This window comes from Anser anser (genome assembly GCF_964211835.1).
Source record: "Anser anser genome assembly, chromosome: 1".
Lineage (NCBI taxonomy): Eukaryota > Metazoa > Chordata > Aves > Anseriformes > Anatidae > Anser > Anser anser.
This window is the reverse complement of record NC_139720.1, coordinates 156011036-156027392: the sequence shown is the minus strand read 5'-3', so window position 1 is coordinate 156027392 and position 16357 is coordinate 156011036. Positions and strand designations below refer to the sequence as shown.

The following is a 16357-nucleotide window of genomic DNA, read 5'->3' as shown; positions in this document are numbered from 1 at the left end:
TACCCTTTATCATTGTGGTATAAAGATTAATTGCAGGAGAGTTGGTTTGTCTTTTTTCCCCTCATTCTTTCAGTGGTATTATTCACAGAGACATCAAAGTTCTGTTGTGGGTGATTTTTGGTGGGGTGGTTGGAGATGGTGGCTGTTTGATTATTTTTTTTTAATTAAATTTTTTTTTGCTTTGATCATGAAAAATCTTTATCTGTACATGATCCAATTAATCTGTCATAGGCTATTCTTTTAATAGCGCCACCTCATAAATTTTTCATTCCCTGACACAAAGAATGATGGGACTAGCTGTGGTCCAGGCTGGTTGTTTTCAGTAGTGTACGTAGAGTAGCAAGGTTTTGGCATACGTGCAAAAAGACAGGGGGACTAATTCTGTGTAAACTTCTTTTCACAAGCTAAAAGTATTGAGAATTAAGGCTGTATTCTAAAAAAAATCTGATTTTAGTTTCTCTGAGTTAATTATAAAAAAAAAAAAGCAAAGGAAAGGTCTCCTGTATGGAAAGTATCCTGCAGTTATTAGAGCTGGGAGGCAAGATGTGCTCTTTAACACTGGCCTTACTTTTAACTTTTATATATTGTTCTTGTGGGGGAAGGGAATTAAAGCTGAGCGTGTTAAGTGATGAACAGCGCTTACAGAACTGCAGGTCACTTGCAGCGATCTGCATCGTGCTGTACACGAATGCAGCAGTGGTGGATCCACCCACATAAGTACCGATGAACAAGTTACAGGACTTTGTAAATCTAGACAGTATAAAATTTTCAAGATCATTTTTAAGAAAATAATAAAATACAAAGTCTTTTTAATTTTTCTAATGCCTTGGTCTATGCACATTTTAATAGAGTTGAATCTGAGTGAAGGATATTTAAAAAGATACCTACAGTAGTTTAGGCTTGTCTTGCTTTACTTTTTTGCAGTAAAATATATCTGTGTAAATGTAACTTTTAATCTGCTCATCTACTTTAGTATGGTCGTTTTTAAAGATTAGGTACCTCATTTTTGACCAGGAATTATTTTAAAGCATCTTTTTAGACAGTGATATTTCGGTGACAAGGAACACGGTCCTTTATTCCTGTAGTTAAAAGCATGACTCTAGAAACAGGGAGATTGATAATTACGGGAAAGCTTGCTTGTATATTATTCTAACAGAAGGTGTTTTGGATTTAGGATAGCTGTAAAATAATTGCCTTGAACTTTGCAATATTTTAGAAGATATGTAGATAGTTGAAGTCTTCATTAACAGATAGTGTGAGCATGGGGAGTATGTGCATGAGTCTCCTGTTGATTTTTTTGCTGCATGTACAGCAAAAGAACCAGCAGTTGTATTATACAGTAAAGTAATAGCAATCTGGACACATGCATTAATTGCTTTGTTAGCCAGTAAAATTAGAGCTCAAGCAATGGGTTTGCAACAAAAGGATTTGCGATCTTGTTTCTGGTACTTCACTGAAAAGTGAATAGATTTCATAATGTTTGGATTTAAGTGAATATCAAATTTTATAAGTGATGTTTACTTTTTTGCGTCCTTTCAAATACTGTTTTCTGGCCTGCTTTTCTTCTCTCACATGCCTACAAAGGTAATGGATTTATAATTCTTGTAAAATTAAATCTGCTAGTAGCTAGAGATAGCTTAGTTGCTAATAAAGTATCTCAACAGCTTTTTATTTTTTCCTTTTGAATACTATCCTCAAAAATGAATCATGAGGATTTTTCTGCAACTATTTACTGTCATCTGGCATTTTTTCAATTCTAAATGTTTAAGGGTTTGTCATTTTGACACGTGGAATTTTTCCAGTTTGAAGGAATAAAGTTTGTAAATTCCATAGGAAATAATTTAATTTAGGATTAAACATTTTGCAACATTCTTATGTCACTGAAGTTCAGTTTAATATCATTAGACAAGCATTTAATTAAAAACAGTCTGTGGGCCAAATTCTTCTCCCAGACATGTGGTTCATATCTTGGGTGTTTGCCAAGAATGGTAAGCAAGAGAAGAGTTTTAAATTGACATTTTCACATAGGATCAGGTTCCTCAGAATGCATCTGGAAGTTTGTTTTGGTGGGACAAAGGCAGAAGGACCTTAGAGTAAAGAACAGAAGCCTTTGGGGCAAGACTGCAGATGAGATGGGGGAACTCTTGTTCTACTTCACAAAAGACACATCAGAAGAGGAGCCTATCAGCTCAGGTTAACCCTTGCAGGCATTGATAATTATGCACATCCTGGTCAATGACAGTGGTCTAAGCACACCTGTGTCTCAATTCTAAAAGAGGTATTTGGAAGCCAAGCAGTAGATTTAATTCTTCTGTCAATTCCAGTAGATTCTGGAGTGCTAATATTGGTACTGTTGATTTACCATTCTAAATTTCGTATTCAGAAGAATTAACTTTTAAATCCCACACTCATAAGTGTCCAGATATCCTTAGGCAGTTGCTACAAACGAGGGAGCTGAATCAGCAAGACCTAGCAACTGCATCTACTCTGAATGAGTAGTCCTGAGCTACCCATCCCCTGTCCTTCCAAAGGATGTGGAGGAAGCCTTTGGTTAGCCTGTCCAGGACTGCTGAACCAACTATGTCCATGTATTTGGGTGAATATGGAGTCTAGCTGCAAAAGCAGGGGGTTGTCCCAAAATAACGTGCAGATGTAGCTAGCAATTTAGCCTATGGATACAAGGCACCCTGATTCTTTATTTGTTCTTCCAAGTAGTTGACCACATTCAGTCTTCTGCTACAATGAATGAGAAAAGTTGTGTCAGACGATTGTAGGTTATCTCCATCCCACCAGCAGCTCAAACATTCTGTGTCCTCTTGGGAACTTCTGGAGTTTCTTTTCATATCTGCCTTTCCTGGCTTACCTCAGTGACCTGGGATATAAAATTTAGAAAAATTTGGCTAGGTTTAGGGAAAATGTAATAGCGGCAAATTGATGTGGGAGCCAGGATCTACACAGGATTTTGTAGGTATAATTTTGAATAATTGCTACCTGAGTAGCCTAGACTGTACTGTTTTGGGTTTAAGTCTATATCCCCTAGTGAAAATATTCCTTATGCATGAGAGAGAAAGAGTGTTCTCTGAGGATGATTTATGCCTGGTACTACCATTGTCTCTAATCACCCATACCTCATAGGCCTGCCTAACACGTACCATCCCATTAACCATCGTAGTGCATGCTAAATGCAAATTATATCAAAGAAATACTGTAAGAGAATTTTCTGTCTATGAAAAACACTGAGTAACTGAACATTTTTAAGTTTGCTAATTTGCATGTACAGTACATATGGAGTTATATGGAGCTGAGATCAGCTATAAAGTAGATGAATGGTCATAATGAAGGAGTTGCATGTTGCTAATTTGAAATATGAAATCAATCTACCAGGTTAACTCTAAAGGGCAGGCAAAATTAGACAGGATTTTCTCAAGCAGCCTCGGCAATGCTGAACATAATCATTAGAACCCAGTGAAGGGTGAAAAAATTATCTTTTGTGAATTAGTTCCCTAAATGGGGCTCATATCATTAGACCAGACTGCTTCAGGACCCGTTTTCTCCCCCTGAATATTTGTGTGACTGGTTTCTGTTTGCACAGATGTTTGTGGAGCAGCTTTTATTAGTTGAAGCAGCCGTATTCCTTCTGAAGCAGTTGCTTTCATGCCAGACGTTCCTGTCTGGCCTCCCTATCTGTACATGCAATTACTTGGTGGAGACTGGAGAAAGCCAAGTGGAAAATGGGGTAGACGGATCTAAAACCTCTTTATGGCTCCTTCTTTTCTTCACTTAGAAGCAGAGATGTTTCAAATTCTCTCTTTTTCTGTCCCATGATAAACACACCAACATGCAGAGCCTCCATAGTCAACTGGAAGTTTCTTCTGGGGAATTTCAGGGATGAGAAGACAAAGGGAAGGAGAAGAATAGGGAATATTTTACATGCACTAAAAATGTCTAGCCTCATTTATTTACAGTTCCCTTTGGAATACCATGTTTTCCAGTATTTTCCTGAGTTTAAAGCCCCAGTAGTTTCTTAAGGTCCTGCTCAGAGAGTGGGAATTGTGTCAGATAGTTGAAGGGACAAAACAGACCTGATTTTGAATATTGAAAAAGAGTGATTCAGATCTCATCAATATGATTTATATGCAATTAGCATGAAGCGTGGCTATTTCTGGAACAGTTCTTCAACACAAGTAAGGATGTCTGGCCTATAAATCGTGTCAAATACCATGTTCGTTTAACTAGTCTCATTTGTCATAATGAGGCATTAGACTGCTGTCAGAGGTGACTTTAGAATGAAATTTTAATTGCAGCAATTTAACTTCTAATGATGAGAAGCAAATTAAGAGTCCGAGTTTTTCACAACTTCCACGCGAAGTAGTTGCAGTTGGGTGTTGCTTACCTTTGTGGACGAAGATGTAGACCAAAGACCTTGTAGACCTTGTTCAGGAGCATGGTTGTCAGCAGCTGGAAAGGGCAGTGAGTGTGAAGGAAGGAGGTTCTGTGTTCAGGCATGCATAAAGTGAAGGAAGCCAAAGCCCTTTTTAGTTTTCCAATAACATACATCTCTCTGAATGATGTAGTTTCTTAAGGCACCTTCCGTACTTCTTAGCCCTTCTCTTTCCTCTCCGTTTAGGGGGTCACTCCTGTTCTCCATACCAGATAAGAAAGACCCTAAGCATATGAGAGAACTTGGGAATTTGGGAACAACTCTTAATATATATGCCTTTCCTTTGTTAGCTGCTATCAAAGACGAGCGGTAGGAGACCGCTCCTTTTGTCAGATACCCAACTGCTTGTTGGTATCTCCTACTTGATGATGACGATTTGGGGGTTTCTGACTGCAAGTGGCTGATGCACAGTGTTACCATCTGGAGGTCCCAAAGATGACACTGTTGTGTAAGTTTTCTCGAATGTGGGTGGCTGCTGACTTGCTTCAGTCAAGCTACACTAGGGAAAATTCTTGCCAGTGCTGTCAGGTTCTGGAAAGGAAGGAAATATAAATTCCAGGACATTAAAATGAACACAGTCTTTCTTATTCTATTTCAGTAATTTGTCAAGTTGCTGAATTATGCCTAGACAAGGGTGTGTATGGTATTTACTTATTTATAAGGGAAACAGCTCTTGTGCAACATGTGGATCCTGAACAAAACCATCTTCTGTGTTCTTCCCTACAGTCAGGCTGTGCAGTGCCATTGGTATTTTAAAGTACGAAACTTTGCGTAAAAATCAAAGGCATAATTTGAATAAAAAGTCTAGTTTCAGTGGCATGTAGCAGTTCCTTAGAGTATTTTGTATTCTGTTCTACTTCTGTGGTCCACAAATGTAGAATAAGCAGGATGCTTGTTTTCTGTTTGTTATAAAATGCAGTGAGCACTTTCTTTTAAATGTTAGGAAATCTGGAAAGCCTGTGTGCCTGGCTGAGCTGAGTATTCACAGGCATGTTTTCCACAAGTATGAGTGTAAATAATGTTGTTGTTATTACAGTAAACAGAGGTAAAGACCTTAGGATCATAAATTTGCATGACATGATGGTAAATACTTAGTTTGCTATGGAATTATTAGAGTTTTAAGGTGTAATTTTATTGAAGATTTTTTTGTACAGTTTTGGCCCCTGTGAACCATAAAAATCCACAGATCCTACTGATAAAAATTAGCTCTAAAGCCAGTAGTGATATAGCTGTCACTGATTGAACATGGGAGGTTGAAGGAAATTGAATGCTTTCTGATTCAAGAGCTTTCCAGCTTGTTAAAATTAGATTAGAAGCTTTCTTTAAGATGTTGCAAATCTTGTTTTGAGAAGAAAACAGTTGTCCTGTTGCCTTTGATGGTTTACAGCAAGATCAGAGGTAGGTCTCTGTTTAGCTCAGTGAACGTTAGTGCTCATGCCTGTTGCTTTTCTGTGAGGCACTTGAAACCTCTGAGTAGCTGAATTCCTTATTTTTCCCCTTTCCTGCTAAGAAACTCACCCGAACCCACTAACAAAAGTTCATAAGCTTGGCTGTGTTTCACCTATCCAGCCCTTTCTTGATTTCTGTGTGTGCACATGCATAGATTTTTTTGGCAAGTCTCAATAGCCCAAATTAATTTTTAAAAATTGAAAATGCTGGGGACTTCATTCTCATTTTTGTCATTTGTTTAATACCGTTCAAAGAGAAACATTTTTTGTTTCATTGTATGCAGTGTTTTGTCAGCATGTACCTCTCTGGGAGAAAAAGCCTTTTCAATGTTCTGTCTTTATCCTCAAAGCATGGTGTATCTTCTGTTCCTTGCATTGTTTGGAGCGCTGTCTCGATGTCCTTTTTACTGCAGAAATACCTATTTGTATTGGGAGTACCTATTTCCTCTTATTACAGTGATCCTGTCTCATAGAGCACTCCTCACCTCAGATCTGGAGAAAACAACCCTTCCACCCCCAGGCTGTGAGTTACGAGTTACGGAACCACAGCACATTGAGGAGCAGAAGAGCGGAGGGAGGGGGGAAGAAGGTCTCTTTTCCAGGGCATTTCAGCTCCATTGAGCACGATTGCACTGCCCTTCATTTCCTAATGAAGGCTGCACTCAGCGGGGACCGAGTCCACCTGCCGTAGCCTGTAAGCAGGATCACTGCAGTCTTGGGAAGATGTCCTGTGGAAATGGACAGTACCTGCGGCATAAGCTTACATGGGGGCTGTGTGTACCACAGCGTTTTCAGTTCTACTGTAGCAGTCATGCTGATTTAAAGACAAACAAAAATAAACCAACCCTAACCCTGGGTACAGTAGGGAATACAGAGTACAGAGGTCGCTCTATTTCTGTCTGGAAAGATCAAGGCCAGAAAAAAGTCTGATGCCCACTCACCCCGTGTTCTTCCCAGGCTGCAAATTTTACTCTTTGTCCTTAACATTTGAGCATGCCCTGATGTAAGCTACCAGCAGTTACTGTCTGATTTCACACTCACCACTGTCTAATACTGCAGTATACCAATAAAGCATGGACCTTTACCAACTGGAAAGGTTGCTGGCTACTAAACCTACACCAAGCTTAATGAGAATATAAGCATGTCAAGCCATTTAACTGTGTATGCATGGAATTAATTTTTTATTTTTTTAATTTACTTTTACCTGTATTGAAGGCTTTTACTCATTCTAACTGGTATTTTGCTGTAAAACTGTCACTGGTTTAATTGTTCTGTCCATTTGCTGGCAAATGCTTTGTCCTAAATCTGAAGAAATTGGTTCATTGAGAAGGTACACCATTCTCCCAAATCTCTCAATGCCACTTTTGCCATGGATGCACATTTTGAAGGTGTGAATTCAGAGCAAACCTTTCTCCCTGTCATGTTCATCTTCATGCCAGGCAGGGTTCTTGCTCATTTGTGAAATCACATCTGCTCCTGAGATGTTTTTCCTTCCCGTTCTTCCCCATATTCTTTAGCACTGCATTCAGGGATGTTTGTACATGAATTTCTGATTGATGTATAACCACTTCTCAAGATGTTTAATTCTAACAAACTATCCAGCACTCCGGCTTTTTCTCTGGGGAAGAGGATGGCAGCCTGATGAACTGGTCCCCCTCCAGTTTTTGTGGAAGTCAGTGGGGGGACATTCTTGCATTGAAGGAGAGCAGAGAATCCCCATCCCCTGCTTATGTTAGCTCAGCAGTGTGTCTGTGCCTGGTTCACAGCCAGGAAGAGAACAGATGGACACCCTCCTTAAACTCTTCTCCAGTCTCTGAGGTATTCTAGTCAGCAGCAAAATACATAGGAAAACTCCTGCTACTTCATCTGGAGCTCTACTCCCCCATGCCATTTTGGATTATGTGTCTTTCTCTGACCAAAACTTTTAGGTAGAAGTTAGAGGTATGCAACCACTGTGAGTATGGAAAATTAAGCTAGATTTACGGTGGCTAAAGCAGCAGCAGCTCAGGCTGATACTTTCATATTGAAGAGCCTTCATATTCGTACGCTCAGTAATGCAAGGGCGAGGGGCAACAGCTTGGGGTTTCGTCTAGCAGACTGGAGTTTAAAGAACACTCATCTGACCTTAAAGCAGAGTAAATGGGATCTGGATGTCAAAAGCCTGCAGTACTTGGCAAAACATTCCTTGACTTAAGTATCTGTGGAGCAGGCCTAAGAGAATAAGCCAGGAGCCCTGCAACATCCCAGGTACTGAGAAGGGCACTTTGCTGGCTCTTAATGTATGTTAATTCCTAACAATGAACCTATAAACCTTGAGGAGAATATAACCCTTTACAGATGAGTTTGAATGAGGACTGTGGCAGTACATGAAGCTTTCCAGCAGAATTTCAGTCACTTTCAGTAATGGTTGATGTTTCCATAATTGGGTAATTTTCACTTCTTGGTACTCCACAGAGGAGGAGCATAGCTTAACATTCCTGTACTCTTCCTTGCTGCTGAAACACAGCGTGTAGGGATGGGAATTGTCTCATTTGAAGTAGATGCAGAGCACTAAATGGCATGAGCTTGTTACTCAGAAGTTTCAGGTAAAAAGGGAATAAATGAGGAAGGAGTATCTTCGGGATATATTGGACCCCATTTTTATTCCTCACAAAGAGACGAACCTTGCCTTTTTAGGTTAAAGCCTCTGACTAGGGATTTCAGGTCATCTTATGCTGTCTATGCAGTCAACAAAGAAAGGGGCAGAACACAGTTCAGCACACCTATGATTTGAATTGACCTCTGGGAGGGACTGTCTTCATCAGGTGAAAAGTAGGCAATATGGACTCCCCCCCCACCCTGTACTGGGCATATTTTAAAGCAGCATAGCTCAGCCAGCCCAAGTGTCTGTAGGCACCAAACTCAGCACCAGTCCCTATGGCTTAACGTCTGAGTTTGGTGGGAGCCTAGAGCAAAGCAGATACTGCTGGTGGGATGGGTCGTGGCCAGCCAGCCAAGCGCAGAGCCCAACCTATCCCTCTCCTGCTGGGCACCTGCAGCTTGCCAGTGCTCCCATGCATTCCCACCACCAGACTGCAACAAGCAACTGTGATGTGTGTTTTGACAGAGGTATGTCTAGTAAGCTTTTGATTTTAACCACTGAATTCATTTTGCTTAGCGCGTGAAACCTTTATGTTGTTGGGGGCTGATCTGAGACACTTCCAAAACAAGGACAGTAACCCATAGTTTCATGCTCTGTGACCTTGTGAAATGCCATAGTTGTTCTGCAGATTTTTTTGTGCTCAAGCCATCTTTAGTTAAACGTCCTTTTGTACCCATCTTTTGGTTTGGGTGTATAGGGCTAGCTCCATTATATCTGTCGGATGACCCCTCAGTTCAAGTCTGAATCTGAATAAAAATTACTTGAAGTACAAGTAAAGGCAATTCTATGTTAGCAGCTGCAAACCTTTTAGGCCTCCAATGCACTATGCAATCCCACTTGGCATCTGACAGCTGATGTGCTAATAACTTGCTGATGTGCTAATAATAAGGGATTCTTTGGGGTAAGATGTGAGGAATTTCAGTACCTTGTAAATAAGATTGGTCTTCCTTTTTCTGTTTATATTCTGCAGTATGTAGTTGATGAGTAGAGCCTATATGAATGTACTCTTTTGTGGCAGGAGGTCAGAGGAAACACTGAGAGAACACCATTCGGTTAATGTAGGTTATTTGGTCCTCGCCTCCGTGAAAAACAGAAAGTCACCTTGCATCATTGCCTTGACCCATCAGCATGACACATGTCCTGATTGGTGACGGTGGAGCGAAAACCTTCAGTTTTCATTCCTTCATGATTTATTGACTTTCTTACAGCACAGCAAGTTGGCTTCCCGCTTTTACCTGAACAACACTCAATGTGGTGGTCTTTATGGCTGTGCTGGTTGTAATTAGGCCCCAGAATGTGCTAATGTATCGGCATTTTGAGGCCCTTTTGCAGCATAGCCACTTTCTTATATCTAACTTCAATTTTGAGTTTTTCAGCATGCTGGCAGATGGGGTCTAGCCTCTTGCTTGTAGGTGGTGGTGTTTAGATTTGGTCACTGCTCATGTCCATGTTAATACCAAAAAACAGAAAGTAGCATTTTTAACTTGCTGCAAAATAGCTCTGCAAATGGCAGTGATGTATTGGTGTGCAAGTCTGTAATCAGTGGGTGCATACACAACGCTGTGAGTCACCAGGCACAGTTTTTTCTGGGTATTTTTATAATACTTTTCCCAAGTCATGTCTTCCAAGTGTGGATTAGGAAGTCTTTTTTAATTCGTTGTCCATTTGATATTTTATAGTTTGAAAAACTGAAGTTGTACTGATAAAAATTCCAGTACATACAAAGTTAGATCTAGGATCATAAATAGGTAGGTAGATATGTTGATTTATCTATATCTATCTATCACAGATAGGTGCTATTTAACTTCTAGAATACAATGCCTGTGAACTTCTCACAGAGGTGCAAATCATTTCTTTGCTGTCGTATGACAGGCATAGTGCCAGAATTTCTTTGTTTCCACGTTTGAGCTGGTATCACTTTTCTTATGTCTTTTGTAATGTAGAGTGTAGAACTTCTAACCTTACAACCTTGCTATTAATCTGTTTCACTGTTTCTCACTGATGAATTCCATTTCTTTTGAAAACACTGTATACAGTTGTGTGCTAGTGTCAATAAAATTGACATTTGTGTAACAAGCTGTGGCATTCTCTCAGATTTCACTGAACGCTGATTTAGTGCGAAACTGTTGGTAAATCCTTTCTTGATAGCTGTAATAATACAGAACTTTGATTTATAATAGGCTACATAACTGTCGTGATTACGTAAACTGATAACTGTATTGTTTTTTTATTTCTCTTTTCAAAGGAATGAAATATAAACATGAACTGGTTTGGAATTGGAAAACATTCATGTTCTAGCAATAAATCTAAGCTCTTCCAGAAAATAAATAGGTTTTACTACTGGCCTAATTATATTTATTGGTGCCTCTGTTTACTGGAGTGTCTCAGCTGTGTTGTAGTAGCAGAAACACTTACCTATCATAATCTAGGGAGGGTATAAGCCCATGAGAGTACAATGTATTTGACCTTAAGTATACATGGTGATACATGTTTTACCTTTAATCCTACACAGCCTATTAGCTGTGGTAATCAAGACCTTGTCACGTTTGGGTTTTTTTTGGTGGATATTAAGGTATGATGCCAAAACCATACAGACTGTAAATGTTCTTCCACATGAAAGATCCATCTTCTAAAACAAATTTAGATTTTCAGAGGTTTGGAGGAGGGGACAACCGGGAAAACAGTGGGCATTTTTGGCAAACTCTCTTATTTGTGCAGTCTGGCTGCCTCCCAAAAGACAAAATGCTAATTTCAGTAATATTTAATGTAGTGTATATGAATCCATGGAAGTGTAATTAATTGTCTAATTCTTTAATATTTTTCATCCAAAATTAAATGGGACTTTATATCTGTGCTAATCTAAAGTTGTCGTGCTTTGTGCATTAAAAATATTGCTTTTCTTGTGTAAATGTAATGCTAGCATTTCCATCCCAAACAATCAGAGGAGCATGGAAAGACCTACAAGGTATAATATGCATACTTGTGTTGTGTGTAGCAATTGGGGAGCTAGTAGTTTCCTCCCTTCGTGTTAGATTTGCCTGGTGTTACTTAGCAGCAACACTGCTGTAGAAAGTCGTCGTTTCTTTTTCTCTAGACTTCCACTAGATAAATTTGTTCTAACTGTGTCCTGTAGCTCCCTCTGAAGTACTGATTTGAGTCCCTGAAGTTTTACTTTGCTAGAAAGAATGGCATTCCTAGGGTGACTCCCTTGTTGTATTTATAATCTTTAATAGAATGGATGACGTTGGTGAAAAAAATGGTATTAATTTAACATTTAGCTGTAAATCTTCCAGTTTAGTCATGTGTGCCCTGACCCCTTCCTTACAGAGACAGTAATTTCAGCCAGTTTCATCAGCTAAGAGAACACTCCAGTCCCTTGGTTAATGCAAGTGGAAGCAGCTCCTCTGACTTCCAAGTCCGTTTGGACTAGTTTGAGGACCCTGATGGCTGCATCTTGTAGTGTAATTTCACAGGCTGCAACTTCGGGTTGTAACTTTTTTGTACTTTAGATAGAGAGCCTGTCCTAACTGATTCCTTTTACCTTTTTTTTAGCAGGTTCTCTGACTGGCAGCCCTCATCTTTCAGAGCTTTCCATCAATTCCCAAGGAGGACCGTCAGTGGTGAACATGTCATTATCTCCAAACTTGAGCCCTGATGCCAAGCAGTCATCTCCCTTGATCAGCCCTTTACTAAATGACCCATCGTGCATCAGGACTGAGGAAGAGGAAGAGGTCCGAAGAAAGGTAAGGCAGAGGCAGTTGGCGTTGGCTCTCTTCTCTGTGCTGTGTTGTGACTACCGCTATTTGTCAAAGCGACGAATATCTACACCCCTTGCAGCTTTCTCATCACAGATTCACACAAATAACTTGAGTTGGGTCACTTGGTGTCTGCTGTGGTCAGTCAGGGTGCATCCAGGAGCATCCCTGGGCTCCTGAGGCTGAACTCCTGGATTGGAGTGGGTTTGGCCGGAACCACAGAGCTGCTGTAGCTGAGGGCTCAGTGGCCTGGATTCATCCTCCTGAACAGAGGTACAGGAATTAGGGAATTAACTCCTCTTTAAGCAGTAGAGAGAAGGTAGGTAGCTCCATGCCCATAAGGTGCGATGAATCTGGACCAGTCCTTTAAGCAGCAACCTTAATTCTGAGCTTGTTTTGACAGGGTTCCTTATAAACCTGACTTGTTTTTAAGGAGAAGCATTTAGTAGTTTGTTGTAACAAAACAGTCAACTCCAATGTGTTATTGGAGAGAGAATTTTCAGGTGACAGAGAGAAAAGGTGCAGCGCTGAGCCTGTGTAGGAGTATACAACCCAGGCTCTGCAGTCTGTCCCTGCTGGGAGCACCACTGGGAGCATTTGGAGTGGAAAATGCTCTCTTTAAACCACAGCCTGCAGTGCTCAGCTGGGAGTGTTTGGCACAGCCCCATCATTGCAGCAAAGCCATAAGGGAGCATCACGTCCAAAACTGTCTTCAGAGACAGAAGAGATTCTGTCTGAGCCAGGGTGCTCTGGGTGTCTGCTGGCTCGTCTGCCTGTGCTGCAGGGGGATCTTGTGCTTCTGTTGCCTGCTTTTTCTCCTGAGCTGGGAGCATCTCAGGAGGAAGGAGGTAGGAACTCAGCTGGCTTTGGTGGAAAGTGGCAGCATGTATAAGGAAGATAAGTGAGAGAAATTTGAGAAGAAAAGCCAAGAAACTGTTAATAGACTCATAATTCTCTGTGCCAGTCCAAGTTACAGCAGCCAGTGACTGTTCTAGCTTATACCAGCTGCTGATGGTTCCCATGGGATTGTACACTGACTGAGAAATGCCCGCACAATCTCGCCTCACATCCCTTTCTGGTGTATCCACTACATGGTTGATCTTCAGGGAAGAAACATAGGAGCAAAAGATTTGTGGATGTTCTTCCTTTTTACTTCCTAAGTGGCACAGAGCAAGACCAGTTGGGATCCTTTAGCTCTTCAAAACCACTTTTGCCTCTTGGATAACTCAGGAGGGTTTGGATTGCTTTCTTTTTTTCTGGAATTTGAAATCTGTAGCAAACCCTAAAATCCTTCCTCTCTTCCACTGTTAGGTTGTCCGTCTGCATGGGGGAGATCTTCCAGATTTCATTTTTTGTAGAGTATTTTGCTGCAGATTCTTACCCTGCCAATGAAACCTGGAATAATCAGACACTAATTTTTGTAGGATTTGCCAAATTTGATTCAAATAGTTGCCTAGCCTGAAAATGATTTCTTTCTGAACTCCAGAATATATCCTGCTCCAGAGGTGTGGAATAAACTGAAAAGAACATCAGCACCCCAAAGCTATAGAAGTCCCCTTGGCAGAAAGAAACCTCTCAAGAACCCATTGAAAGTGTTTGTTCTCTTCTGTTGGCAAGGCAGAATTGTTTTCAGGGCTTCAGGGCTTATGAACATTCAAGCATGAGTCACAGTAACCACAAGCAAGGGTCACTAGTTTGTAACTCTCTTGGTGATTGTTGTCTGCAGTTCTTTTTTTTTCCTACAGAAAGCAGCTCCATAAAAGCAGACGAAAACCTTAATGTGTTTGCAATTTGCAGAGATTCCCAACTGAGAAAGCTTACTTCATTGCTAAAGAAGTAGCGACCACAGAACGAACATACCTGAAGGACCTTGAAGTCATCACATCGGTATGTTTACTTTAGCGTTACTCATGAAACATGTGAAGCTCTAGTCAGCTGCACGATTTCATCTGCTCCATTTAACATCTTCGCTCTTCCACGCTACTTTTATGTGCGGCACTGTAGGTATTCTCTGCTGGGCACAGGAGTACAGCTCTAGGGAGGAAATAACAGAAAAAAAGCAGAAACCAGAGATTTGTGCTGTGGTTAGGAACATGCACTATGAAACCCTTTCAGGTTGAGGAACTTGGAACACAGCTCAGTTATTCTTTCTTGCTCTCATACTTTGCGGTTGCAATTACAAAAAATGCCTGTGGGTTTTCAATGATTTCTCTTAAAACTGAAGTAGCTCCCTAGGGAGGCATAGTAATGTTTTCTCTTGGCTTAAATGCCCTCCATTTAGCATGATGTATTGCAGAGCACCTATTGCACCTTTATGAGGGATTCTGACTTTTCAGTAAGTAAAACTGTCTGTTAAATAACTAATTATTTTGTAGCATCTGATGAACGTGTAATTGTTAAAATCACCAAAACAAATTATGTGCCTGCCTTGCACACACAACAGTTTTGTTTAACTTTTGACAGCAATGTGTGCGAGACTTGGCCTTAAATAAAAATTATCTGTGAAAAGGATACAGTGGATCCAAAACCTCTCATGGTATTTCAGCAGTCCTGCCAGTTCCAGACCTCCCAGATATTTAATTGCCCAGCGTGTGAACGTCTGTGAGGTTTTGCATTAAGGGTGCATTGCCACCTCCTGCATCGAGTGGTGTGGTAAGGAGCATGTGCTGCAGAGAAGAGTTGGTACCAGCAGGGAACCAGGGAGAGACACTTTCTCCCCAGCTTCCCTTCTGTTCCAGAAGCCCACTTGGCAGATGAAGTTGGTCTGATACCAGTTTAGACATAACCAATGTAGGCTGGAGCAGCATGGTTGTTGGAGGCAGGAAGATAGCTGTGGCTTCACTGCCTACTGATCCTGGCTTACTGGAGATGCCAGGCTGATGAGGGAAGAGACCAGGCTGTGTGGGACAGAGATCACTGCTGCAGTCCTAACAACTGATGTGCTGTTTTCATCGTTCATTTCACCCAGTGGCTTCAGAAGCAGAATGTTTTAGCTCTTTGTAGCTCCCTGCCAGTTTCTGCCTTAGGTCTAAACCCCCACTTCCCACCCAGCCCTTTATCCTTGTAGCAGGCAAATTTGAAGAGAGGTGTACAACTAAGCTGATAATCATACTCATCAGTTGTGCCCCTGAGATCTCTGGCCCAGGAGGCCACTGGGAATGAACAAGGAGCCAGTGTCCTTGAAAAAGATAGAGTTTCATGCATGAAGTATGAGCATTGGTAGCTCTGCAGTTCTTCAACTTTCTTCTTAGTGCAGAAATAAAGTGGGGGAGAGGTAGGCTTGGGATTATCCTAGGTCTGGGACAACACCAGCTGATGCAGTGTCAACCCTGCTGTAATTTATATATGGTCCCAACAGCCTTCTAGGGCCTGCTGGAAGTCAACCATAGGTAGCTGGAACCCCCTGGAGCAACAAAGAGGGAGTACTCTTCTCACGTTGAAGAGAATAGTCTGCCACCTTGGCAAGCCCCATAGTCCTCTGGTTGTACATCACCTTTATGTCTCCCAGTGCAAATAAAGAGAATATGGAGCAAAACTGATCAGGAGCCTGTTGCACTCTTAACAGTGTCTGGCACTGACCCTCCTGTTTCCTGCTCCTCGTGTCTTATCTTGGGAGTGCGATGTGCTGTCCTCCTTGTTCACTTGGCAAAACGCGTGGTTTCTCTATCTGTGAGCAGCAATGTGGCCACAAGTGTTTGCTGTACCAACTCCTGTCAAAGGGGTTTCAGACAGAACTCAGCGAAAGAAAATGCAGAGCATATTTTGCGGTCTTGCTGGAACGTTTGCAAGTATTCTCTTGAGAAAATAACCCTTGCACCTACAATATTTGTAAATCCAGTTTGGGCTTGAAGAAAATTTTTGAGGTTTGATGATTGATGGCCAAGGGGAAGGGAGATTTTTTTTCACCCACTCAGGGCCTGACCACTGATATGAGCACCAGTTCAGCATGCAGGAGTGTTAGGGTAGCCTGAGTGATATTGCTAGTGCCAGCTAAACAGCTCCATTCTGGGTTAGGTGCTTAAAGACAGCAAATGTTCATACCTGCTGCATTCCACCCGCTTGGTAATTTCGC

General features: G+C 41.2%; 1 protein-coding gene across 12 annotated transcripts in view; it reads left to right on the top strand.

The window, feature by feature from the left end:
* The window catches only part of FARP1 (FERM, ARH/RhoGEF and pleckstrin domain protein 1), a 224700-nt gene that overhangs the window by 172549 nt on the left and 35794 nt on the right, over positions 1-16357 (top strand). For 9 of the 12 annotated variants that reach the window (XM_083851708.1, XM_083851715.1, XM_083851717.1 and 6 more), the window contains 2 exons: positions 12083-12273; positions 14083-14172. In XM_083851708.1, coding sequence (XP_083707834.1) covers positions 12083-12273; positions 14083-14172 — 281 coding nt within the window. The remainder of the gene's footprint in view (positions 1-12082; positions 12274-14082; positions 14173-16357) is intronic. The other 3 variants (XM_083851718.1, XM_083851713.1, XM_083851711.1) reach the window with 1 other exon arrangement.